The following is a 19,574-nucleotide window of genomic DNA, read 5'->3' on the forward strand; positions in this document are numbered from 1 at the left end:
GTCCTTCCTCACTCCATCCTCCTCTTCACTCTCCCTTTCTGGCGACCAGTAACTCCTCCCATTCCCATAGTAGTGTCTCAGCTTCATTCTTCCTCTTAATCTTATTTCTACCCTTGGCCCAGCCTCTCCACTTTAGCACACTACAGGCATTATGCTAATTCTTCCCTGTTCCTGGCCTAACGTTCCAGTGTGACCTGCCTTCCCCTGATTGTTTCCAACTTGGAGCAGCAGCTAATAATCACCATTAGGGGAGGTGAATCACATCTGTAGTGCAGGCAGAAGTAAGTGGAGTGTTTACCAGCAGAGAGTGGGGTCTGCCTGCTTCCAAGATTCCCAACTCATTTCATTATTTGATTTTAAATGTAACCCTTTTTCCCGTCAGAGTTGGCAGCAACAAGGGCCAGGTTCAGTATCTAGGGGTTCCATTCCAGTAACACAATGCAAAACCGGCTCGAGCCCCTACCTAGTGACCTGGGACAAATATATACCGCCGCCGCTGGGCGCCTCCAAGAGGCAATACTTCCCCTCTTGCAAGCACAGAGTCTGAGTGTAGCAAAGCCTTTTAATAACAGAGAGAAACAATGTGGCATTATGTTGGGGAAACACCACCAACAGGATTCATAACACAACCCATGAGCAAAAAACCCACCCCAAGCAAATTGGGGCATGTCCTTTCCCTTTGGTTCTTGAGTCCAACAACCCAAAATCACCCAAAGTCCCAAAAGTCCAACAACAAAAGTCTCTGTCCCTGGTCAGTGCAGCCCCAGAGTTTGAAAGTTTATCTGCAGAGTTTTACCTTCCAACCTGGGTGGAGATGGGGGGAGTTAAGGGGCACCTTACCTGGTCCAAAGCCAATTGCCCCACCTCTCCATGGGGCTCTGCTCCTCTCCACCAGCCTTCCCACGAATCGCTCCGCTCTGCCAGCCATCCCATGAGCCGCTACAGCCATCCTGCGAACTGCTGTGCTCCAAGAGCCGCTCTGCTCTACCAGCCGTCCCGCAAACTGCTCCGCAATATATCTTCAGGCTCCCCCACTACTTAACACAACACTCAGTGATTTCAGCTCTTAGTAAGTTTAGCTCTTTTGTGATTTCAGCTTGTAGTAGGGGAGCCTCAGTGCTGGTGCACCATTGGCCCAAAGTGAATTCAGCTCAGCAGCCTAGATTCCTAATGGAATCAAAATTAGATCTGATATTCCACAGTGGAGAGAGGAGGAAGTGCAATTAGCATGTAGCATCAGCATGAGGCCCATACCACCAAGTATTAATACCTATATCCAGCCTCTCTCTCCATTCACTGGGTTTTGGAACCCATGACCCTTGTCTAGCGGGTGCTGCTTAGTTGATGGTGAGTCCCTCCATCATAACAAAAGGCCAAGTACAGTTCCACTGTCCTTGATTCACATAATCAGGATAATAACAGTTTATTCCTGCCTCAATAACAGAGAAACTGGGGTGCCTACAGCCGCCAAAGTGACCATCTAGGCGGGGTGGGTGTGCCTATGCAAATGAGATCAGCCCCTGAAGTTCTTTTCCACAACCCACCATGACTTGCCAACAGATGTCAGGGTAGAGCTCATCCTGCCTCTGCTTACATCAACATTTCAACAAAATACACACATAAGGCAGTTAAAATTAGAGCTGGGCGAGGGATCGGGACTTCTCTGTTGGCCCCATTATTTCCTACAGAATTTAGGCTTGCCTTTTTTTTTTTTATTAAATTTCTAGACCTTATGGGGGCAGAGGTAATCTGATTTTGAGTGAATACACTGTTGTCTCATTTGTCCGGCTCCTCAGAGAAATAAAGGGAAATAGTAGGGCAAAGAGAAGTGTGAACTACCCCACTCATTATAATGCTATATGAACTCTGAATCCTAGCAATCCCAGGGACTAGCAACAAGAATTTTCCTATAAGCTAGGGACATATCAGTTGGAATGTCAGAGGAGGAGAAAGACCTGGGTATATTGGTTGATCACACGATGACTATGAGCTGCCAATGTGATGCAGCCGTGAAAAAGGCTAATGAAGTCCTAGGATGCAACAGGCAAGGTATTTTCCATAGAGACCGGGAAGTGTTAGTATCATTAGAAAAGGCACTGGTGAGACCTCATCTGGATACTGTGTGAAATTCTGGTCTCCCATGTTTAAGAAAGATGGATTCAAACTGGAAGAGGTGCAGAGAAGGACTGGTAGGATGATCTGAGGAATGGAAACATACCTTATGAGAGGAGACGAAAAGAGCTTGTCTTGTTGAGCCTAATCAAAAGACGTCTGAGGGGAGGTGTGATTGCATCTGAGGGATACATACCAGGGAGGGAGAGGAGTTATTTAAGTTGAGCACCACTGTGTACCCAAGAACAAACGGATATAAATTGGCCATCAACAAGTTTAGGCTTGAAATTAGGCGAAGGTTTCCAACCACCAGAGAAGTGAAGTTCTGAAACAGTCTTCCTAGTGGAGCAGTGGGGGCAGAAAACCTGACTTGCTTCTAGACTGAGCTTGATAAGTTTATGGAGGGGGTGGTGTGATGAGACTGCCTATAATGGCATGGAGCCAGCCTGTGACTTCTAGCAGCAAATATCTCCAACAGCTGGTAATGGGACACTAGATGGGAATGGCTCTGAGTTACTATAGAGGATTCTTTCCCAGGTGTCTGGCTGGTGGGTCTTGCCCACATACTCAGGGTCTAACTAATCGCCATATTTGGGTTGTGGGGGTTTCGCCTTCCTCTGCAGCATGAGGCATGAGTCACTTGTAGGTTTAAACTAGTGTAAATGGTGGATTCTCTGTATCTTGAAATCTTTAAACCCTGATTTGAGGACTTCAGTAACTCAGCCAGTGGTTAGGGGGCTATTCCAGGAATGAATGGGTGAGGTTCTGTGGCCTGCAATGTACAGGAGGTCAAACTAGATGATCATGATGGTCTCTTTTGACCTTAGAGTCTTCAAGTTTATGAGCCAGTGTACAAGTCATCGTGACACAAGTTCCCTCCCACCTGGGAGTTGTGGCCTCAGGCCCCAGGACAGGAATCAATTGTTACCGCTGAGCCTCAGACTATCTGCATTTGTTTCTCCAAAGCCACTTCCTTCACCACTTCCTGGGATAACATGTGGCAAACTAAAAAGTTTAACTCAGTCCCTTACATTCTGTTCTCTTGGGATCTGTCCATGACTTGCTCCCTAGGCAAGCTAAACTACTTCTCCTCAGGGCACAGGCTCACCAGTCAAATACACAACAAAAGTCCAAAGAAAAGAAAATTTTTCCCCTCAACTAATTTCTGAGGTCACAGTTTCTCCACAGCAGGTCTTTGTCAATGTCTTACAAACTTCCCTGCCCTCTATCTTAAGTCCAGCCATACAGGAAAAAAACAGTTCCTACTTCTTCCTAGTCTTTCCATGTTATGAGGAACCAGAGCTGCTTTAGCTCCCTTTCAGATTCCTCACCCTCACTGAAAATCGGACCCTTCAACCTGCCATCGACGTGGGATAAAAGCTTAAACTGAGGGCTAAAAGAGAGAGAGTGGTTCAAGATAATTAAAATGGTACAGAACCCTAAAGTTTCATGCTGCCATCCTCCATTCCCTCTGTTGTGCCAGTGATGCATTTCTCACAAACTTGTCTGTGCAAAATTCTCTATGCCACTCTTTATTTGTGTCATAGCTTTGATCCAAAGAGGCATTAATCTGTTATTTCAGTTCTTCCACAAGGTCAGGCCCTACTGTGCTAGACATTGTACAAACGCATTGTGCCAGATATAACAGACACATACAATATCTTTCAGATTATTGTATCAATTTTATAAATGTTATCTGTGAGCCAGGGATTGTATTCTAGCTGCACGGGCATAGGCAGCGAGTTATATGGGCCCGTGGTGCCTGTGCTCCACCAATATTCAGGGACATGGACCCAGTTCCACCAACGTTTGGCTTATATTTTCAGAGCCGTCCTGTCCATGGGACAGACCAGGGCAACCGCCCTCGGCCCCACGCTTTGCAGGGCTCCGCGCTTCAGGGGGCGCAGGGTTCCAGGGCAGCCTAGAGGGTTAGTGGGGGGCCTGGCACGGGCAGCAGTGAACAACCCAGCCCCAGCCTGCTCCGCTCTACCCCGCCCCATCTGTTCCTGCCCTAGTCTGCCCCCACTCCGCCCCCACTCCACCCCTTTCCCAAACCCCCACCCTGCCTCTCCCCGCCCTGCCTCTTTCTGGCTTCTACCCACTCCCCACAAGTGACGCCGGGAGACGGCAGGGCAGAGAGGGCTGGGACCGGGTTGCTCGCTGCTGCCAGCACCAGGCCCCCTGCTATCCCCTCCAGGCTGCCCTGGATCCCAAGTTCCCCTGAAGCACAAGGCCCCCCAAAGCACGGGGCCCAGGGTGGTTGCCCTGGTCTGTCCTATGGATGGGATGGCTCTGCTTGGACCCGTTCTGGATACCACCAAAAATTATGCAAAGGAAGTGCCAATGTGCATGGGGGAAGGTTACCAAATTCACTTCAGGAACTAAAATCAGTGGGAGGTGATTACTGAAAATCCTGAGACAGGTAAACAACTCCGGAGAAGTATCATGCCCTGGGAGGAACTGTATAAACTCGTTCAGACTGGGTTCAAGAGGCCCAGAAGACAAAGAAAGGGCTTTGCCGTAAAGAATCAGCATAAATTGATTCAGGGGCCTTCATTTTGATCCAAAAACTGACATGAGATTGTAACCAGGAGGGCAAAATCCTGCTCGAAGGGTTTGAAGGACTAGAACCTACCAGGCTTTCCATGTGAAATATGGGTGACACCTAGTATGCCTGTAGATTGTATCTTGTTTTATAATTTGTGTCCTTTATAATTCTTTTATCATAAAACAAACATACTGTGCTCCATGAAGGCTGACTGGTCACCCTATCATTGTGCCTGGGAACAAACACTGCAGGTTCTGGACTAAAGTCAGACCTACTGTGATGATAGTGAATTGTAGGGGGGACTGCAAGCCTAAATCCCCTGTTTAGAGGGTGAGGGAGAGCAGTGATTGCTGGAGTCCTGACATCTAAAGGAGTGCCCTGGAGGAGACCACAAGGGAGACAGGGATACTGTTAACCTGGAACTGTGACACACGTAATAAGAGACAGTCTCTGTCCTGAAAATTTTTCTTCTAAATAAACAAAACAAATACAAGGAGAGAGCAAGGGAAATAAAGTGATTTGTCCAAGGTCATGCAGCAAGTCAGTGGCAGAGTTGGGAACAGAACCTAGGTTTCCTGCCTCCCAGCCTAGAGCCCTATCCACTAGATCACACTGATAATAATAGCCATAGTTTATTATTATATATTTTTCAATAATAGAACTGGAAAAATCAAATTTGAAAATATTGATGGAAAATGGGGTTAAAAATTTTTAATTTTTTTGTAAAAAATGTGTCCATCTTTTTATCAGTTCTGCTTAATAATAATAATTATTATTATTATTATAATTCAAAGCCTTGTAGATATGATAATTCAGACCATTCAGAGTAGTATATTTTAATGAGTGAACATCAGTATTGGAAAGTCACAGGTTTTAAGGTCAGTAGGAACAAATACAATCATTTAGTTTGACCTCCTGCAGGACACAGGCCATACAACTTCACCTAATGATTCCTGGATCAAGCTTGATAACTTGTGGTTGAATTGGAGCATATCTTGTAGGAAGAAATCGAGTCTTTATTTAAAAACTCCAAGTGTTGGAGGAGCTACCATAGTTCATGGAAATTGGTTCCATATTGCACATACCTAGGTTATTTAGGAGAAAAATTAACTGCTGTACTGGTTCTGGCTCTGCATTTAAGCTTGACATGTGAACAATTAAAAAACAGTAGAAATCGTTCACTCTAGCCTTGGGAACAAAGTGCAAATTTCACAGTTTGCAGAAGCATATATGTAGCATGTGGAATCTAGAGTTCAAATGTGTTATTAAATTTTGAATATATTGGTGCTGAAAGAATGTAGAATTGATTTTGGAAACATTTCAGAATGTCCTCTGCTTTTAAAGACTGATAGAAATGGGAACACAGTACTCCAGCTTGTAATGACATTAGACATATTTTTCCTCCTGCTGATTCTACTACACAGTGCCATGTTAAGGACAGGATTTTTAAGAATGGGAACAGTTTTGTGCCCACAGTTAATTGCTGAGTGTGAGCACAATCTGGCCCAACATCCTTTTCATTTGCCAGGATAGAACAATTAGACATATTCTTTTGCATGGTGTGATTAGAGGATGACCATAATATGAGAATTACATTTGGGGAATGTAAGCACACTTTTAAATGTCCCACACTTAGGGACACTTTTTCAAAAATACATGGTAAAATCTTGGTCCCTCTAAATTTAGTGGCAAAACTGCTATTGACTTGGGTTGGGCCACGATTTCACCTACAATTTTTTAAAGTCTGAGATAATCAGATGTCTAAATACTAGTGGATTGTTGGGGGGTTTTGGCCAACAATTAAATCTGAGTTTCCATATTCCTTTGATCACATCTGCAAATGGTGGAAACTGCTGAAAGTTGATCAGTAAGGGATATTGTATCTTGGCTGAATGGATTTCTGGGGTGCCCAATATAATACAGTACCTCTGCATTACTATGGGTATTAATCAAAGACTATATAAGCTTAACTGGATAAATGGTTTGTCCTACATTTCAGAGATGCTGAATTGAAATTCTGTTGGGATTGTAGTTGTATATAGAAAAATTGCCTCATACTTTTAATATTCTCTGTTTTAAATGGATTGCTGCACGTAATTGTCTTAATCAAAATTTTACTCATTTCAAGAAAATATTTAAATAATTATTTGTATGTATTTCATCTATTAGTATATAGAACATGTGTCCCCAAAATAGAGTCTAGGACTCTGTACATAGAATGAGATAGTGGAGGAGCGAACCCTGAAATAGTGTTAAATCGCATTTTACATGCAGGTCTCATCGTGGGTAGGGAATGCACTTTTCTAAAGTCCAAACAAAAATCTGATCCAAAGTAATTCACATGTTTTAAAAAGTGATTTAGAAAAAGAACAATTCAAATATAGGAATAGGTTATATCTAAAAACGAGCATACTAGTCATTCAGAAGAACTCATTATTAAAGACACAATTAGAGCTAGCCACTTCCCTCAGTCCTTGAAATTCAGAGTTCCTGTGTTTGGGTTTTTGAGATTAAAGGTGTAGGGCAGATAGTGTTTTGTTTAAATGGCGCATTTAAGCAGTAACCCTTTTTATAAGGTAGGGTTTTTTGGATACCACATCTCTAAAAGGCTGCATTGTTCTTTTCCTAGTTTAGATTTTGTACTTAAAATGCTTTTTCTTGGATTTATATATAATCTGCACATTGAAAAGAGGTGGGGGCAGAAAAATAAAACCAAAAAATAATTTATGAAGCTCCTCCCTCTCTTTCAGAACCACATACCCTATCATTTTGGTGCAGAGTGGAGATAAACTTCCTCTCAGATGTTATTGTCATGACAGTTTTAGTTGACAAATTTATTGTCAATGACCTATTACAATTTAATAGGCTCTTTATTTTCTTATCGTTCACAGTCTATCAGGATGCCCCAGAGCCACTTCCGCCATGAAGAAGGCAAAGCTGTCTGGAGAACAGATGCTAACAATAAAGCAACGGGCCAGTAATGGTAAAATTTTAATAATTCTCTTTTAAATATTACCTCTTTCCAAGATAAAAGACACATTGCTATGTGAGCCTTTTTATAAGTCTTTCTTAGTGTATACCATGAAGGAGATCATTTTAGAAAGCAATGCAACTGACTTCCATGCTATTGAAGCCTGAGCCAGAAATACAGGAGGTCAGATTCTGGCCTGAGTTACACCAGAGAAAATCTGAAAAACTCTATTGACTTTATTGAGGAGATTCTGGATTTACACAGGGGTAGCTGTGTAAATATTTTCTAATATAATAAAATGCTATGTTTTTTCTGACTCAAGTCTGATGCTCCAAGGTGGCCAGTGGGTCTCACATTGCACAATTGCTCAGAAGAGGAAGGGACCTGATTTTTAGAGGTGCTGAGCACTCACAGCCCCCACTGGTTTCAACTGGAGTTGTAGGTACTCAGCACCTCTAAAGTCAGATCAAGAGGGCCTTGTGTTAATCATCTTCAGGAAATCCTCTGGCCAATCTGGAGGTCCACATTCCTGGCTGGGAACCTCTTGACCAATGGAAAACTATACAAAACTACTTTCTACCTTCCTGCAGTTGTGCTCCAGGACAAATACTGGCAAAGCAATATCATAAAGCTGCATTACATCCAACATCCCAGCCATGTTGGAGTTGCATGAAAAGCACTTTCAGCAATTCATATACATCCAAGGGAAAGTACTTTTTAAACTTTAGAGAGACAAGGTGGATACAGTAATATCTTTTATTGGACCAACTTTTATTGGTGAGAGAGTTTGAAAGCTTGTATCTCTCACCAACAGAAGTTTCTCTAATATCCCACCTTGTCTCTCTAATATCCTGAGACCAATACAGTTCCAACACTTCTTAAAGTTTGGAATTGTATTTAATGAGAGGTGCTTATTTTCTTGAACCATTAATCTCATCCCTTACACATGGGATAAACTGCCATCCACAATCCATAAAGCTGCCACCTTATCCACCTTCAAGTCCCTTCTCAAAATTTACCACTTCCTTAATACTTATGGAATGTTGCCATCTGTTAACAGCTAGCCAGGTGACAATTTGTGTTTACTGCTCCAGACTGGTTAAGAATTGCACACAGCCTATGATTTTGTTACCCTGTTTCCCCTAATCCCAGTCCAATTGTTTGTCTCATACATCTAGTGTGTTTTGCCATTTAGACTGTGATCTCATTAGGTCAGGGACTGTCATTTGTTATATGTTTATACAGCTCCCAGGCCTAGATCCTCAATGGTATTTAGGCACCTAACTCCTATTGATTTTAGTGGGAGTTAGGTGCTTAAATACCTTTAAGGAGCTAGGCTCCAGCACAATGGGGCCCTGACTTGGTTGGCCTCTAAGCACTACCATAGTATAAAGGAGCCTATAATAAATAACAGGTTTCAGAGTAGCAGCCGTGTTAGTCTGTATTCGCAAAAAGAAAAGGAGTACTTGTGGCACCTTAGAGACTAACCAATTTATTTGAGCATAAGCTTTCGTGAGCTACAGCTCACTTCATCGGATGCATTCAGTGGGGAAAAAAATGCATCCGATGAAGTGAGCTGTAGCTCACGAAAGCTTATGCTCAAATAAATTTGTTAGTCTCTAAGGTACCACAAGTACCCGTTTTCTTTTTATAATAAATAATAATCCCTACACAGGACCTCTTCAATTACAAAGCAGTTAAAATACCCCAAATTGGAACTATGAAATTAAGAAGCAGCTTTGATTGTCTCCAAAAGGAATCCCATGCACCCCTCATTAGCTGGAAGAATAAAGGCTATGACACTTCAAAAGTCTGAAGGGGAGGTCTATAGTCAGGAAAAAATGGGAGATTCATCAGAGTTCTTCTAGAACTTGGGAGAAGGGGGAAGGAGCCTTTAAAAAATTCCAGAATTAATTTGTTGTTACAAATGTAATGAATATAGAGTTATCCCATTAATAGTTAACTGTATTGGTGTCTGCAAGACACATTAAAGATATGTGTAATCTATTGGTGGCAAAATATCATTAATCAAACATACCAAGAGAAAACCCATCCATCAGAAAGACTGTAATTAAGTGTGAACGAGGGCATGAGATTGGTTTAAAAATCATGAGATTTAAAAAATCACTTACTTTCTTTTTAATGTCTTCTGGGTTTTGAGCCTTTAGGGAGAGCTGTCTACCTGCAGTTTGTATATGAGGTTCAAAAATCAACCTTTAACACACAAGCAAAAAATGTGCCCCTCCCCACTGGCTGCCTGGAGGGAGACTCCACTCTGCCTCCTGATGGCAAGGACATCTTTCATAAGGGTCACTCTCATTGATTATGGACAGCCATCTTTGCTGAGGGCAACGTAAACTTCCTGCACAACAACCTGCCTCAGAATGGTCAAGCCATGCTTTGTCACAGAGTAGTTCCCCCTGTAGCAAACTGAGTGCGCTTTGTCAGATCCAAGGGCTGGCTCAGTAATGGAGCTTGTCAGAGGAGTTTGCCTGACAGTTTCTTAATTTCCCTGACCCTATCTCATACATATCCCTACGCCTAACTACAGGAGCATGGGGATGCTAGTGGGCAGCTTCCCTAAATAGCTGGAGCACTGTTACTGAGCCAGCCCCTGGGCCTGACAAACTTCCCATGCTTCACCACAGGTGAGATCTTCGAGGTGACAAGCCACAGGAAGGTCATTAGCCTGGGGGAGCTCTTGAGTAAAACAGAGACGTGGGAATAGTGGGAATTTATGTGTGAGTGTGACATCTTTAACATACAAACCCCTAAGAAATCAACTCACAAAAGCCTGTGTTGCCTGCATATATCACATACCTGACAAAAACTCCCAAAACAAGGAAATAAAAAGTTAAGCTATCTAATAATGCATACTCTGTACTCCTCCATTCACAGGCATGTGCCTTATCACTATCACAACTACCACAGACTCAGTTCTCCTGCACCATCTTTACCAAACGACCCTTTCCCATACACCAAACTACTTCACCTAGCATCTGCAACCAGTAGTGTCGTGATGGGGGAGTTTTGTGAAGGGGATGTGCAGAAGGGAAGGTTAATGAGTAAACTAGCGTGTCAGGCGTGAGTGGTTCAGTTAGAGGACAGTTGGAGAAGGTTGTACAGAACAATGTATATACGGTAGCAACAATATTTAAAAGTCTGGCCCTTTTTGTCCCTGTGTGGAGATACAGCTTGGAGATGTTAGAGAAATATAACTTTACAGTGTGTCCAGTAAAGACATTTGTAAAAGGAAGATTCCTGAATTAAAAAGATCTCCACCCCAGCAACTGGAAAAACAAAGAGAAATGTGATGATCAATGTTATATGTATAACATGGAGCCATTTAGTCTAAATGCACTTCTCTTCAAGAAAGCTACAGACTATGCAAACTATAATTCCGCTGATGATCATGCAATACAGAAATTCCTTGGTCAACAGGGATTGACATCCATACAGTTGTGACACTTAGGACCAGATCCTCGGTGTACATTAGCATAGCACCACTGAAGCCAATGGAGCTACATGACTTTACACCAGCTGAGGATCTGGCTTTAAAGCCCATGATCACATAGCAAACACATAAATATAGAATTAAATAGGACTCAAAAGGGATCTCCTTTGGGAAATTTGAGTCACCAAAGAAGATACAAGACCAATAATAATTAATTCCAAGACTTAAACATACAAACCAGTGCAATAATTCAGTCTTGGGCTTTCTAGTATCTACTGTCACAGACAGAAACAGCATGAATTACAAAGACTTATAATCCACATCTACCGATGGATGTAGTTCATTACAGACTTTAATAAAGCATTTCAGTGTTGTGAACAGGAAGGAAGCTAGACCAACATCCATCAGTGATGTGTACAGTCCTACTCTGGTGAAATCAGTGAGAGTTTTGCTATTAATTTCAATAGGCAAGGAATGGGCTGTAGAGGTAACATTTTCAAAAGCAACTAATAAGCTGCTCAGAGCCCTAGTTCAACCCAAAGCCGAGATGTAAACTAAGCGAGGAAACACCTATCTCGCCAGTGGGGCCCCATCCCTGGACAGAAAAGATGAATACTTATGTTAGAAGAAAAGGAGTACTAGTGGTACCTTAGAGACTAACCAATTATTTGAGCATAAGCTTTCGTGAGCTACAGCTCATGAAATCTTATGCTCAAATAAATTGGTTAGTCTCTAAGGTGCCACTAGTACTCCTTTTCTTTTTGCGAATACAGACTAACACGGCTGCTACTCTGAAACTTATGTTAGAAATATTATTGGAGAGAAGCAGACTCTGCTCTCAGAAATCAACAAATGTGAACTTATGTACTTTGGTCACATTAGGCACAGATATGGGAATATCCTTGAGGAAGTTATCATGGAAGGAATGGTGGTGGGTCATCATACAAGGGGATGATCAGAAAGGAGATGGGTAGATGGTGTGTGGCAGATCACTGAGAGATCAGTTGATGAGTGTGTGAAGTTGGCGATGGATCAAGAAGACTTCCAAAAATTCTGCTATGATGTGACCAGCATTTAGACATGAAAAAATGGACTTTACTTCCTTACTGAACATGCCTACTGGATCAGGCCCCAAGGGCAAGATAGGCAGGAGAATGCCTATTTTGTTATCCCACTGGGGTTAGGTGTGAGTTAGGTATGGCAGGATTTAGGCAACAGAGTGCATGTCCAGTTGCTGAAATTTAGGTGCCTTGGCGACTTTTATGGTGGAAACATAGCCACCGAGGGAATTTAGGTACCTCCAATGTTAGGCAGCAGCTGAGAAGAGGTTTTGGAATGCCAGTGGTGCCTAAATATGGGACTTAGGCAGTTAGGCACTCTGGTGCATAATGAGACATATAGGCACCTATTGGGTATTCTAAAGTGGCTAACTCCCATTGAAATTATTGTGATTTAGGCATCTAGGTGCTTTTGAAAATCCCAGCAGGCACCGATCTGTGTCTCTTAAATACCTTATAAATCTGACTCCTAAATGCTTAAGTAACTTTTGAAAATGGGACTTAGACTCTTGAGTCACCTGAACACTTCTGAAAATGTTACCCTAGGTCATTCGGTAATGAACTATGGAGGTAGCAGAGGCTGCAGGGGGTCCAGATTGACAGTGGTATTTTACAGTTTTTCTGTGTTGTGAAATGTTTCCCCTGACTATAGGAGCAAGTGGTATTGGGATAATTGTGACTTGAAACTATTGCCTTGTTAGGATATTTTTTCTTTCCTTAAAAGGACAAGAGATGTTGCCAGTATTTTTTTAAAAGATTAAGTGTGACAATGCAGCAGAATTCATTAAGTAGAGGTACATTTCTAATAATGTGAAGATATAATCAGTATATTTAAAGGGTGGTGTTATGTTTTTATCTCTACCTAAGCTGTTTCTACCATTCTCATTGGAAATCACTGCAGTTCTTAAAAGAGACATGATTAGAAATATATGGGTTTAACTTCGAATGGGAAGTTTGATGAGACTTAGTGTTTCTGAACTTTTTACTTTAATAAGTTTAAATTCAAATATGAAATGACTCAGTTGCAGAACACAGATTTATAGCTTAATTATTTTAATATCTCCTTTATTTTTATATTGCATAGGTATAGAAAACGATGAAGAAATTAAACAGCTAGATGAAGAAATCAAGGAACTAAATGAATCCAATTCCCAGATGGAAGCTGATATGATTAAACTCAGAACTCAGGTAACAGTTTTATGAAGCCTTAAATTTAGCTACTTTTTACACATGATTGATCAAAAGAAATATAGGAGAAAACTTGTCTTTGGAAAAATTGTTTTCTTTCACATTTTTGCTCACATTTCATATGTTCTTAATTTACATTTATAAGCTTAGAAAACAGTATCTGTGGTGCTATTAAGTAGTTATTTCCCACCACAGTGGCCACCACTTTTAAAAACTGAAAGTCATGGCTAAATAGCCACCTTTGCATTTCCTTCTTATAAGATTTTATAACACCCTCATATCTGTTAAACTCTCAGACAGCTAAATCATGGCATTAGTAGATGGAGAACACAGCAGTGGCCAGGGCATTCTGCTTGCAGAGGGAGTACACACAGAAGCAGCAACTGCTACACCTGTAATATTGTATAGCGATCACTCCCCATGGCAACAGCACCAGACCACTGATTGGTTGGAAAGGACACAGCCCATAGCCCAGCTTCATCCTATTTGGGGTCCACAAGAGTTGGTCAGAAAATGGAGAACTATACTGTGAACATTTTCATTTCTCTTTTGTTGAGGTTTTTGACCACTTCTGTAGCTGAATAGAAAATGGGGTAGGGGTTCATTTGCTTTCCACTGAAATTACATTTTCCAGCTGGCTCTCATATCTAGTGCAGTTCATGATGCTTTGTCTCCCCACAGTTTGATATCAGTAAGGTGTAGTAGGTACAGTCTACATTAAGATTACAGGGTTTTTTGCAAGTGGTTTTTTTTTAAACGCCTTCCATCTGGGCAGTCCAGTATTCGTTAGGCCAGATCTCATCCTGTAACCTGCCACAAGTGTTTGGATTTCTGGATGAATACCTAATACATTATGGCCATATAGAAAAATTAAATAAAAAACTGAAAAACCCTCAGTATTCAAATACTCATACTGCTACTCACATGCATAAAGTTTTTCTTGTATGAAAGAATGTGTAGGATCAGGGCTTTTAGGTGGAAACTTGTATCAACTCAATGAACACATGATCCCTACACTAATTTTAGCTTTCACTTCTCAAATTGGTTCCACTGCGTTTAGACCACTGCATATTCTTAGGAAATGTTCAAGGGATCTATTGCACATTTTGATGTGACACAGACTTGGAAAGAGGGGAAAAGTGTTGATTACAAATATTTACTGTCACTAAAACTATTGACATCGAATGGAGAATCCCAACAAAATCAGACTTCACAATTATTCAGGGGGCACACTCTCAACCTGTTGTGTTCTCCAAAGGAAAATGAGTTTCCATTTCAAAAGGACAGAACTGGTGGGGCAAGTCATCAGATACCTTAAGGTCTTCATCAACTCATTAAAGTCATTAAGACTATCACAGTCAATATGTACTGTATTGGACAATAAAATGTTAACATTAACCTTAACAAAATATATGCTATTATAAAAATACATTGTGTTATGTAGATTTCAAACAAAATTCATTATATAAATTGGGAAATATGTGAAAGAAAATTTATAATATTGAGAGCAGTTTCTGTTCTGTAATTTTACTTAATTTATACACTGAAAATGAAAAGTCACTTGATATGAGCCATAACTAATGGTGCCAATTACATTTCAGATATCTTATGAAGGTAACAGTGTGCCAAATCCTGAGAGGTGCTGATTACCTGGAACTTCATGAAAATCAATGCAGATTCAGGTGCTTGGCATCTCTCAGTGTTTGGCCCAAGAGGAAAAATCTATCAGATAACAGTCCTCAGCCACCTAAAGGACCAATCCTATGAGAGACTGTGCAATCTCAACTCCCATTGAAACCAATAGGAGTTGATGGTACTCGGCACCTCCCAGGATTAGGCCCTAATTATATTTGATGTCAGAGGTCAATACTCTGACTCCAGTTATTACTTTTGATATAAAAAAGTAAGGATGAATATTAAACATAATGACTTGGAATATGACTGACCTGAGCTAAGAAGAATTAAGAAAAAAAAAAGTTACACATATGTAGTAGGACTGGCTCTTTCGCACTGGATTCCAAAAAGAACATGAGTTTAGAGCATGTGCCTGACCTGCTCTCTGACATACACAAATTGAAAACATAGCAAAAAAGCAGGAATATCTTTCCATTCTCTATGTTAAAGTAAAATCTGTCTGTGCCTACTGCAGCATGCTGGAGAAATAGTTCGAGAATCATTCATCCCAAAGAAATGTTCCCCTGTAACATTGACAATGTGTGTCTCAGCTTGGATTATCTGCTGCATAAATATCAGTAGTCAAAGTTAAACCTACTTGACAGCTAGTCTTATGTGTGCACCAAGCTCTTAAGAAAATATTTACTTTTATAAATTAATGTCACAGACCAAATTATCAAAAATCCACAATCCACAATGATAGACTTGAGACATCTAACTATCTGATTGTGCCATCAAACCTGCTAAAACATACTGGCCTAGGCTCATCTGATGTTCTTCTCCCCTTGTGACCTCTATACTGTTTGTGCTGACAAATGAGAAAGTTCACATCAAAATTCTATCATTTTTTCCCATAATTTATTATACCGGCAGTTCATTGTGGATGTCAAATTAGAACAAGTGACTGTCACTTTGAGAGTTTGGCCCTATATGCTCTTTTCTGCTTCTTTGGCTTCATTTTCTACCCTCTTGCCAATGTACATCTCACCCTACACACACACATTTTATACTTGGTAATAGATGAGTTGCCCTATGTCATGGAAATTAAATAGCCATGTACACTGGTCACACTTTAAAAGTTTCTTCATTTTAGAAAGATTCTACAGGTTTGAACAGTATACTTAAAATGGGGAACACTGTTGGAAATGCTAATATCTCTCCAAATGGAATATATTTTGACAGTAAGTGTAATATCAGTCTCAAATCCAGTAAATTACTTATATAGACCACTTCATGTTTATGCAGCACACAGTTTCTTTTCCTAAATTTTAGCCTATTTGAGACAGTAATCAAATGTCGTAAGTTCTGTCTTTAAGTCCTTTACATCTTAGAGAATATTTATAAAAGCCATACGACAACAAATATATTGCTAATAAAATACAGCAAACTTAATTTTGTTTGTCATTAAACACAAACATTGACAGCTGTTAGTAACATAATGCAAAACATAAAAATATAGAAAAGAATAGTACTAAGACACTCTTACCAGATTATTTTGCTGTAACTATTGTGCAACAATGTGTAATTCTTTAGCTTTCACTGGCAGTTCTGTGAGAATATTCATTGGGCAGTATAAATTAAATGCAAATATACTTCCAAAGAGCTAAATGGTGACAGCAAAGAAATGTGCACACTTAGTTAATATGGCATATGCTACAAAAATGTGATAAATGTATCATCTACTCACATTGGCCCTGATCCTGCAACCTCATGGATACAGGTGGATTCTCATACCCATATGGTGCCTCCACTGATTTCAGCTGGGGTCCAGATACACAGAAGAGTCTGCCCACATGAATCAGCTTGCAAGATTGAGGCCCTTATAAGTGCCTTTAAATACAAAAGGATATTTATTTTAAAAATATTACATCGGTACAAAGCCAGTACAATCAAATGTAAGGTAAATCAGTACTTCCACCATAAAAAAAAGACAAGCCGTTAAAATAAAGTCATATAATTTGCAGTTGTACATAGCAGAAAAACCTCTTAAAATTATAAAAGATTATAAACAAATGAAACCTTTTTATTTAAACAAAAAGGGCCTTTTTTGTTCTGATATTACTGTTATCACTCACTTCAAGAACGCATGCTTTATAACGGCTTGTCTTATATTACATTGTACACAAATTTGTCCATTTTAGATTACTACAATGGAGAGCAACTTGAAGACGATAGAAGAGGAGAACAAAGTAATTGAACAGCAAAATGAGTCTCTTCTTCATGAACTGGCCAATTTAAGCCAGTCTTTAATTCATAGTCTAGCTAATATCCAGCTGCCACATATGGTAAGTGATTGAGAGCACAAGTTAAGGAATTTGGCGATCTTCAGTTCACCTCATACAGTAGATGTCGTTTTTATGTTTATGGTTCCTCAACCAGTTGGATATTTGTGGTAACAACACTGAAACCATAAAGATAAATTTAACTGCTAACAAAGGCACAGTGGGCCTGTTCCAATGTATCCTGTAAAATTAAGATCTAAATAGGCATTTTAAATATTATAAAAAATGGTGGCAATATGATATGATAGTATGTTATGCTTAAATGAATATACAATCAAGAAAATAAAAGTTGTATATGAACTACTATTTAATATCTCGTAGGAACCAATCAATGAACAAAATTTTGATGCTTACGTGACCACTTTGACGGACATGTATACAAATCAAGATCGTTATCAGAGTCCAGAAAATAAAGCCCTACTGGAAAATATAAAGCAGGCTGTGAGAGGAATTCAGGTCTGAACAGCTGCTATAGTGGTGAAAGTCTTGCTTAAAAAAAGGATGCCTCTTGTTTTTTGCTGCTGTAATTTACCAGAAAGTGTTATATATTTATTTCTGTTTGAAACAGTGTTATGCTTACAAGACTTCATAATGATTTTATGTCTTGCTTTAAAGATAGTAACTGCAGAATAGTTTTTTGAATACATTCACATTTTGTACGTTTTCATATAAGCTGACATAGTGTGATATGCCATGTAATGTTTATAGCTGCTAATGTATGCACATTTTTGGGGTATATATATTTCTGAAGAGGTAAGCTGATCAAAATAAATAGAGTGTAAATTCTTTTTAATGCTTTAGTGATTAAATGTTTTAGTATTTTGAACTGAAATGGACAAAAAAAAAACAGCTTTGAATGACAATGTTGCGGTCTGCAGCCACTTTTTAAACACTATCATTTTGCCTCATGTTGGAGGATTTTATGGGATTTAAGAAATACATTTTGTGTGCATATTGTTTCATAGCAAGAATTGGTTGCAAAAATGCTTTATTTTTGAACAATGCTTGAAAATATTATGTGACTTTTGTTTTCAGAGGATGGTGTGTGGTGGGGGCAATAAAATGAGGTTTTTTGAAATCCAAGAAAATGGCATGGATTAGATGTAAGATACAAAATGGGTAATTTATTGTAAGACAACATCAAGCCATGGAAACTTGACAGAAGATTCAAAGCAGCTTAAACAGCACTTTTTAATTAACTTCTAAGCATTACATGGTATGAATATGGGAACTTCCATTATGAAAGGAACTATATCAGAGGTGGACAACCTGAAGATTTCAGCTTTTATTTTCAAATAAACTTTGGAGCCAACATTCTCTTATCTCTCCTGGACTACTTAGTGCCCCTCTGAACTATGTCTTATAGCAATGTAGTTCATCTTTCAGAAATTCTGTATTTTCAATTTAAGAAGAAAGACAATATTTTAAAACTAATATTGCCTTTTTACATCTTTAATTTTGGGATAAAGACAAATGATTTGTGTCTACTGTAGTTACTGAACTGGATTCATTGCTAGCTTTAGTAGGAATGCAGCTCAGTAAAGATTTTTTTCTTTTTGCTTTGCCAAGCATTTGATCCCATTTTTCATATTTTAATATTTATGTTCTGCATTTTGTTGGAGAACAATCATTACTGCAGCATTCATGTATGCTTTATATTTGTTCCACTATTATCTATTGCAAAAATGAATGCAATCAAATTTTAATGTAACTAAATATACTTCAGCACTTTTTTTGCTTTAAACTGGATCATTTTAAGATAAAACTTATTTGTACCTTCAAGATTTGATTGTTTTCTTCAAAATGACTGCACTATATGTATGCATACGACCACTTTTTATTACAACATTTTTTCCTTTTTAAGTCGTAATTTTGATGTGTTGTGTTTTACAGATGTTGAATTTATTTAAAATTGATAGCATATCTTTTCCTTCCATGTCTTGATGTTATGCAGAAAGTACAAAAGTACTTTAAAATTTTGTTATGAAAAAGATGGGTTTTGTAAAAAATAAAATATTTTTAGCAGAACAGGACTTACAGGGTCATTGTCCCCACAATGTGCCAGTTGACTATTTGCACTTACCTTGCCCTATATATCCATACGGAGGTGTGCAATTTCTTGTGTCATTAGCCTTGTGACACTAAACCTGAACAAATTATAGTGGAAGCCATTATGGCCAATCCAGTAATATTGCTAAGGGAGACTACAGGGATCTCACAACAAATATTCTGATACAATATTCAACCTCGGTATATATATATATGTATAAATATATGTATATCCCAG

At 39.5% G+C, this 19,574-nt stretch overlaps 1 protein-coding gene across 26 annotated transcripts in view; it reads left to right on the plus strand.

Moving 5' to 3' along the window:
- Positions 1-19,574, plus strand: part of MYT1L (myelin transcription factor 1 like) — a 384,826-nt gene that overhangs the window by 364,439 nt on the left and 813 nt on the right. For all 26 annotated transcript variants that reach the window (XM_074947738.1, XM_074947721.1, XM_074947742.1 and 23 more), the window contains 4 exons: positions 7,552-7,643; positions 13,228-13,331; positions 17,147-17,290; positions 17,609-19,574. The exon at positions 17,609-19,574 is cut by the window's right edge. In XM_074947738.1, the coding sequence (XP_074803839.1) occupies positions 7,552-7,643; positions 13,228-13,331; positions 17,147-17,290; positions 17,609-17,749 (481 nt within the window). In that variant the 3' untranslated portion in view covers positions 17,750-19,574. The remainder of the gene's footprint in view (positions 1-7,551; positions 7,644-13,227; positions 13,332-17,146; positions 17,291-17,608) is intronic.

Source organism: Natator depressus, chromosome 3, assembly GCF_965152275.1.
Source record: "Natator depressus isolate rNatDep1 chromosome 3, rNatDep2.hap1, whole genome shotgun sequence".
Classification (NCBI taxonomy): domain Eukaryota; kingdom Metazoa; phylum Chordata; order Testudines; family Cheloniidae; genus Natator; species Natator depressus.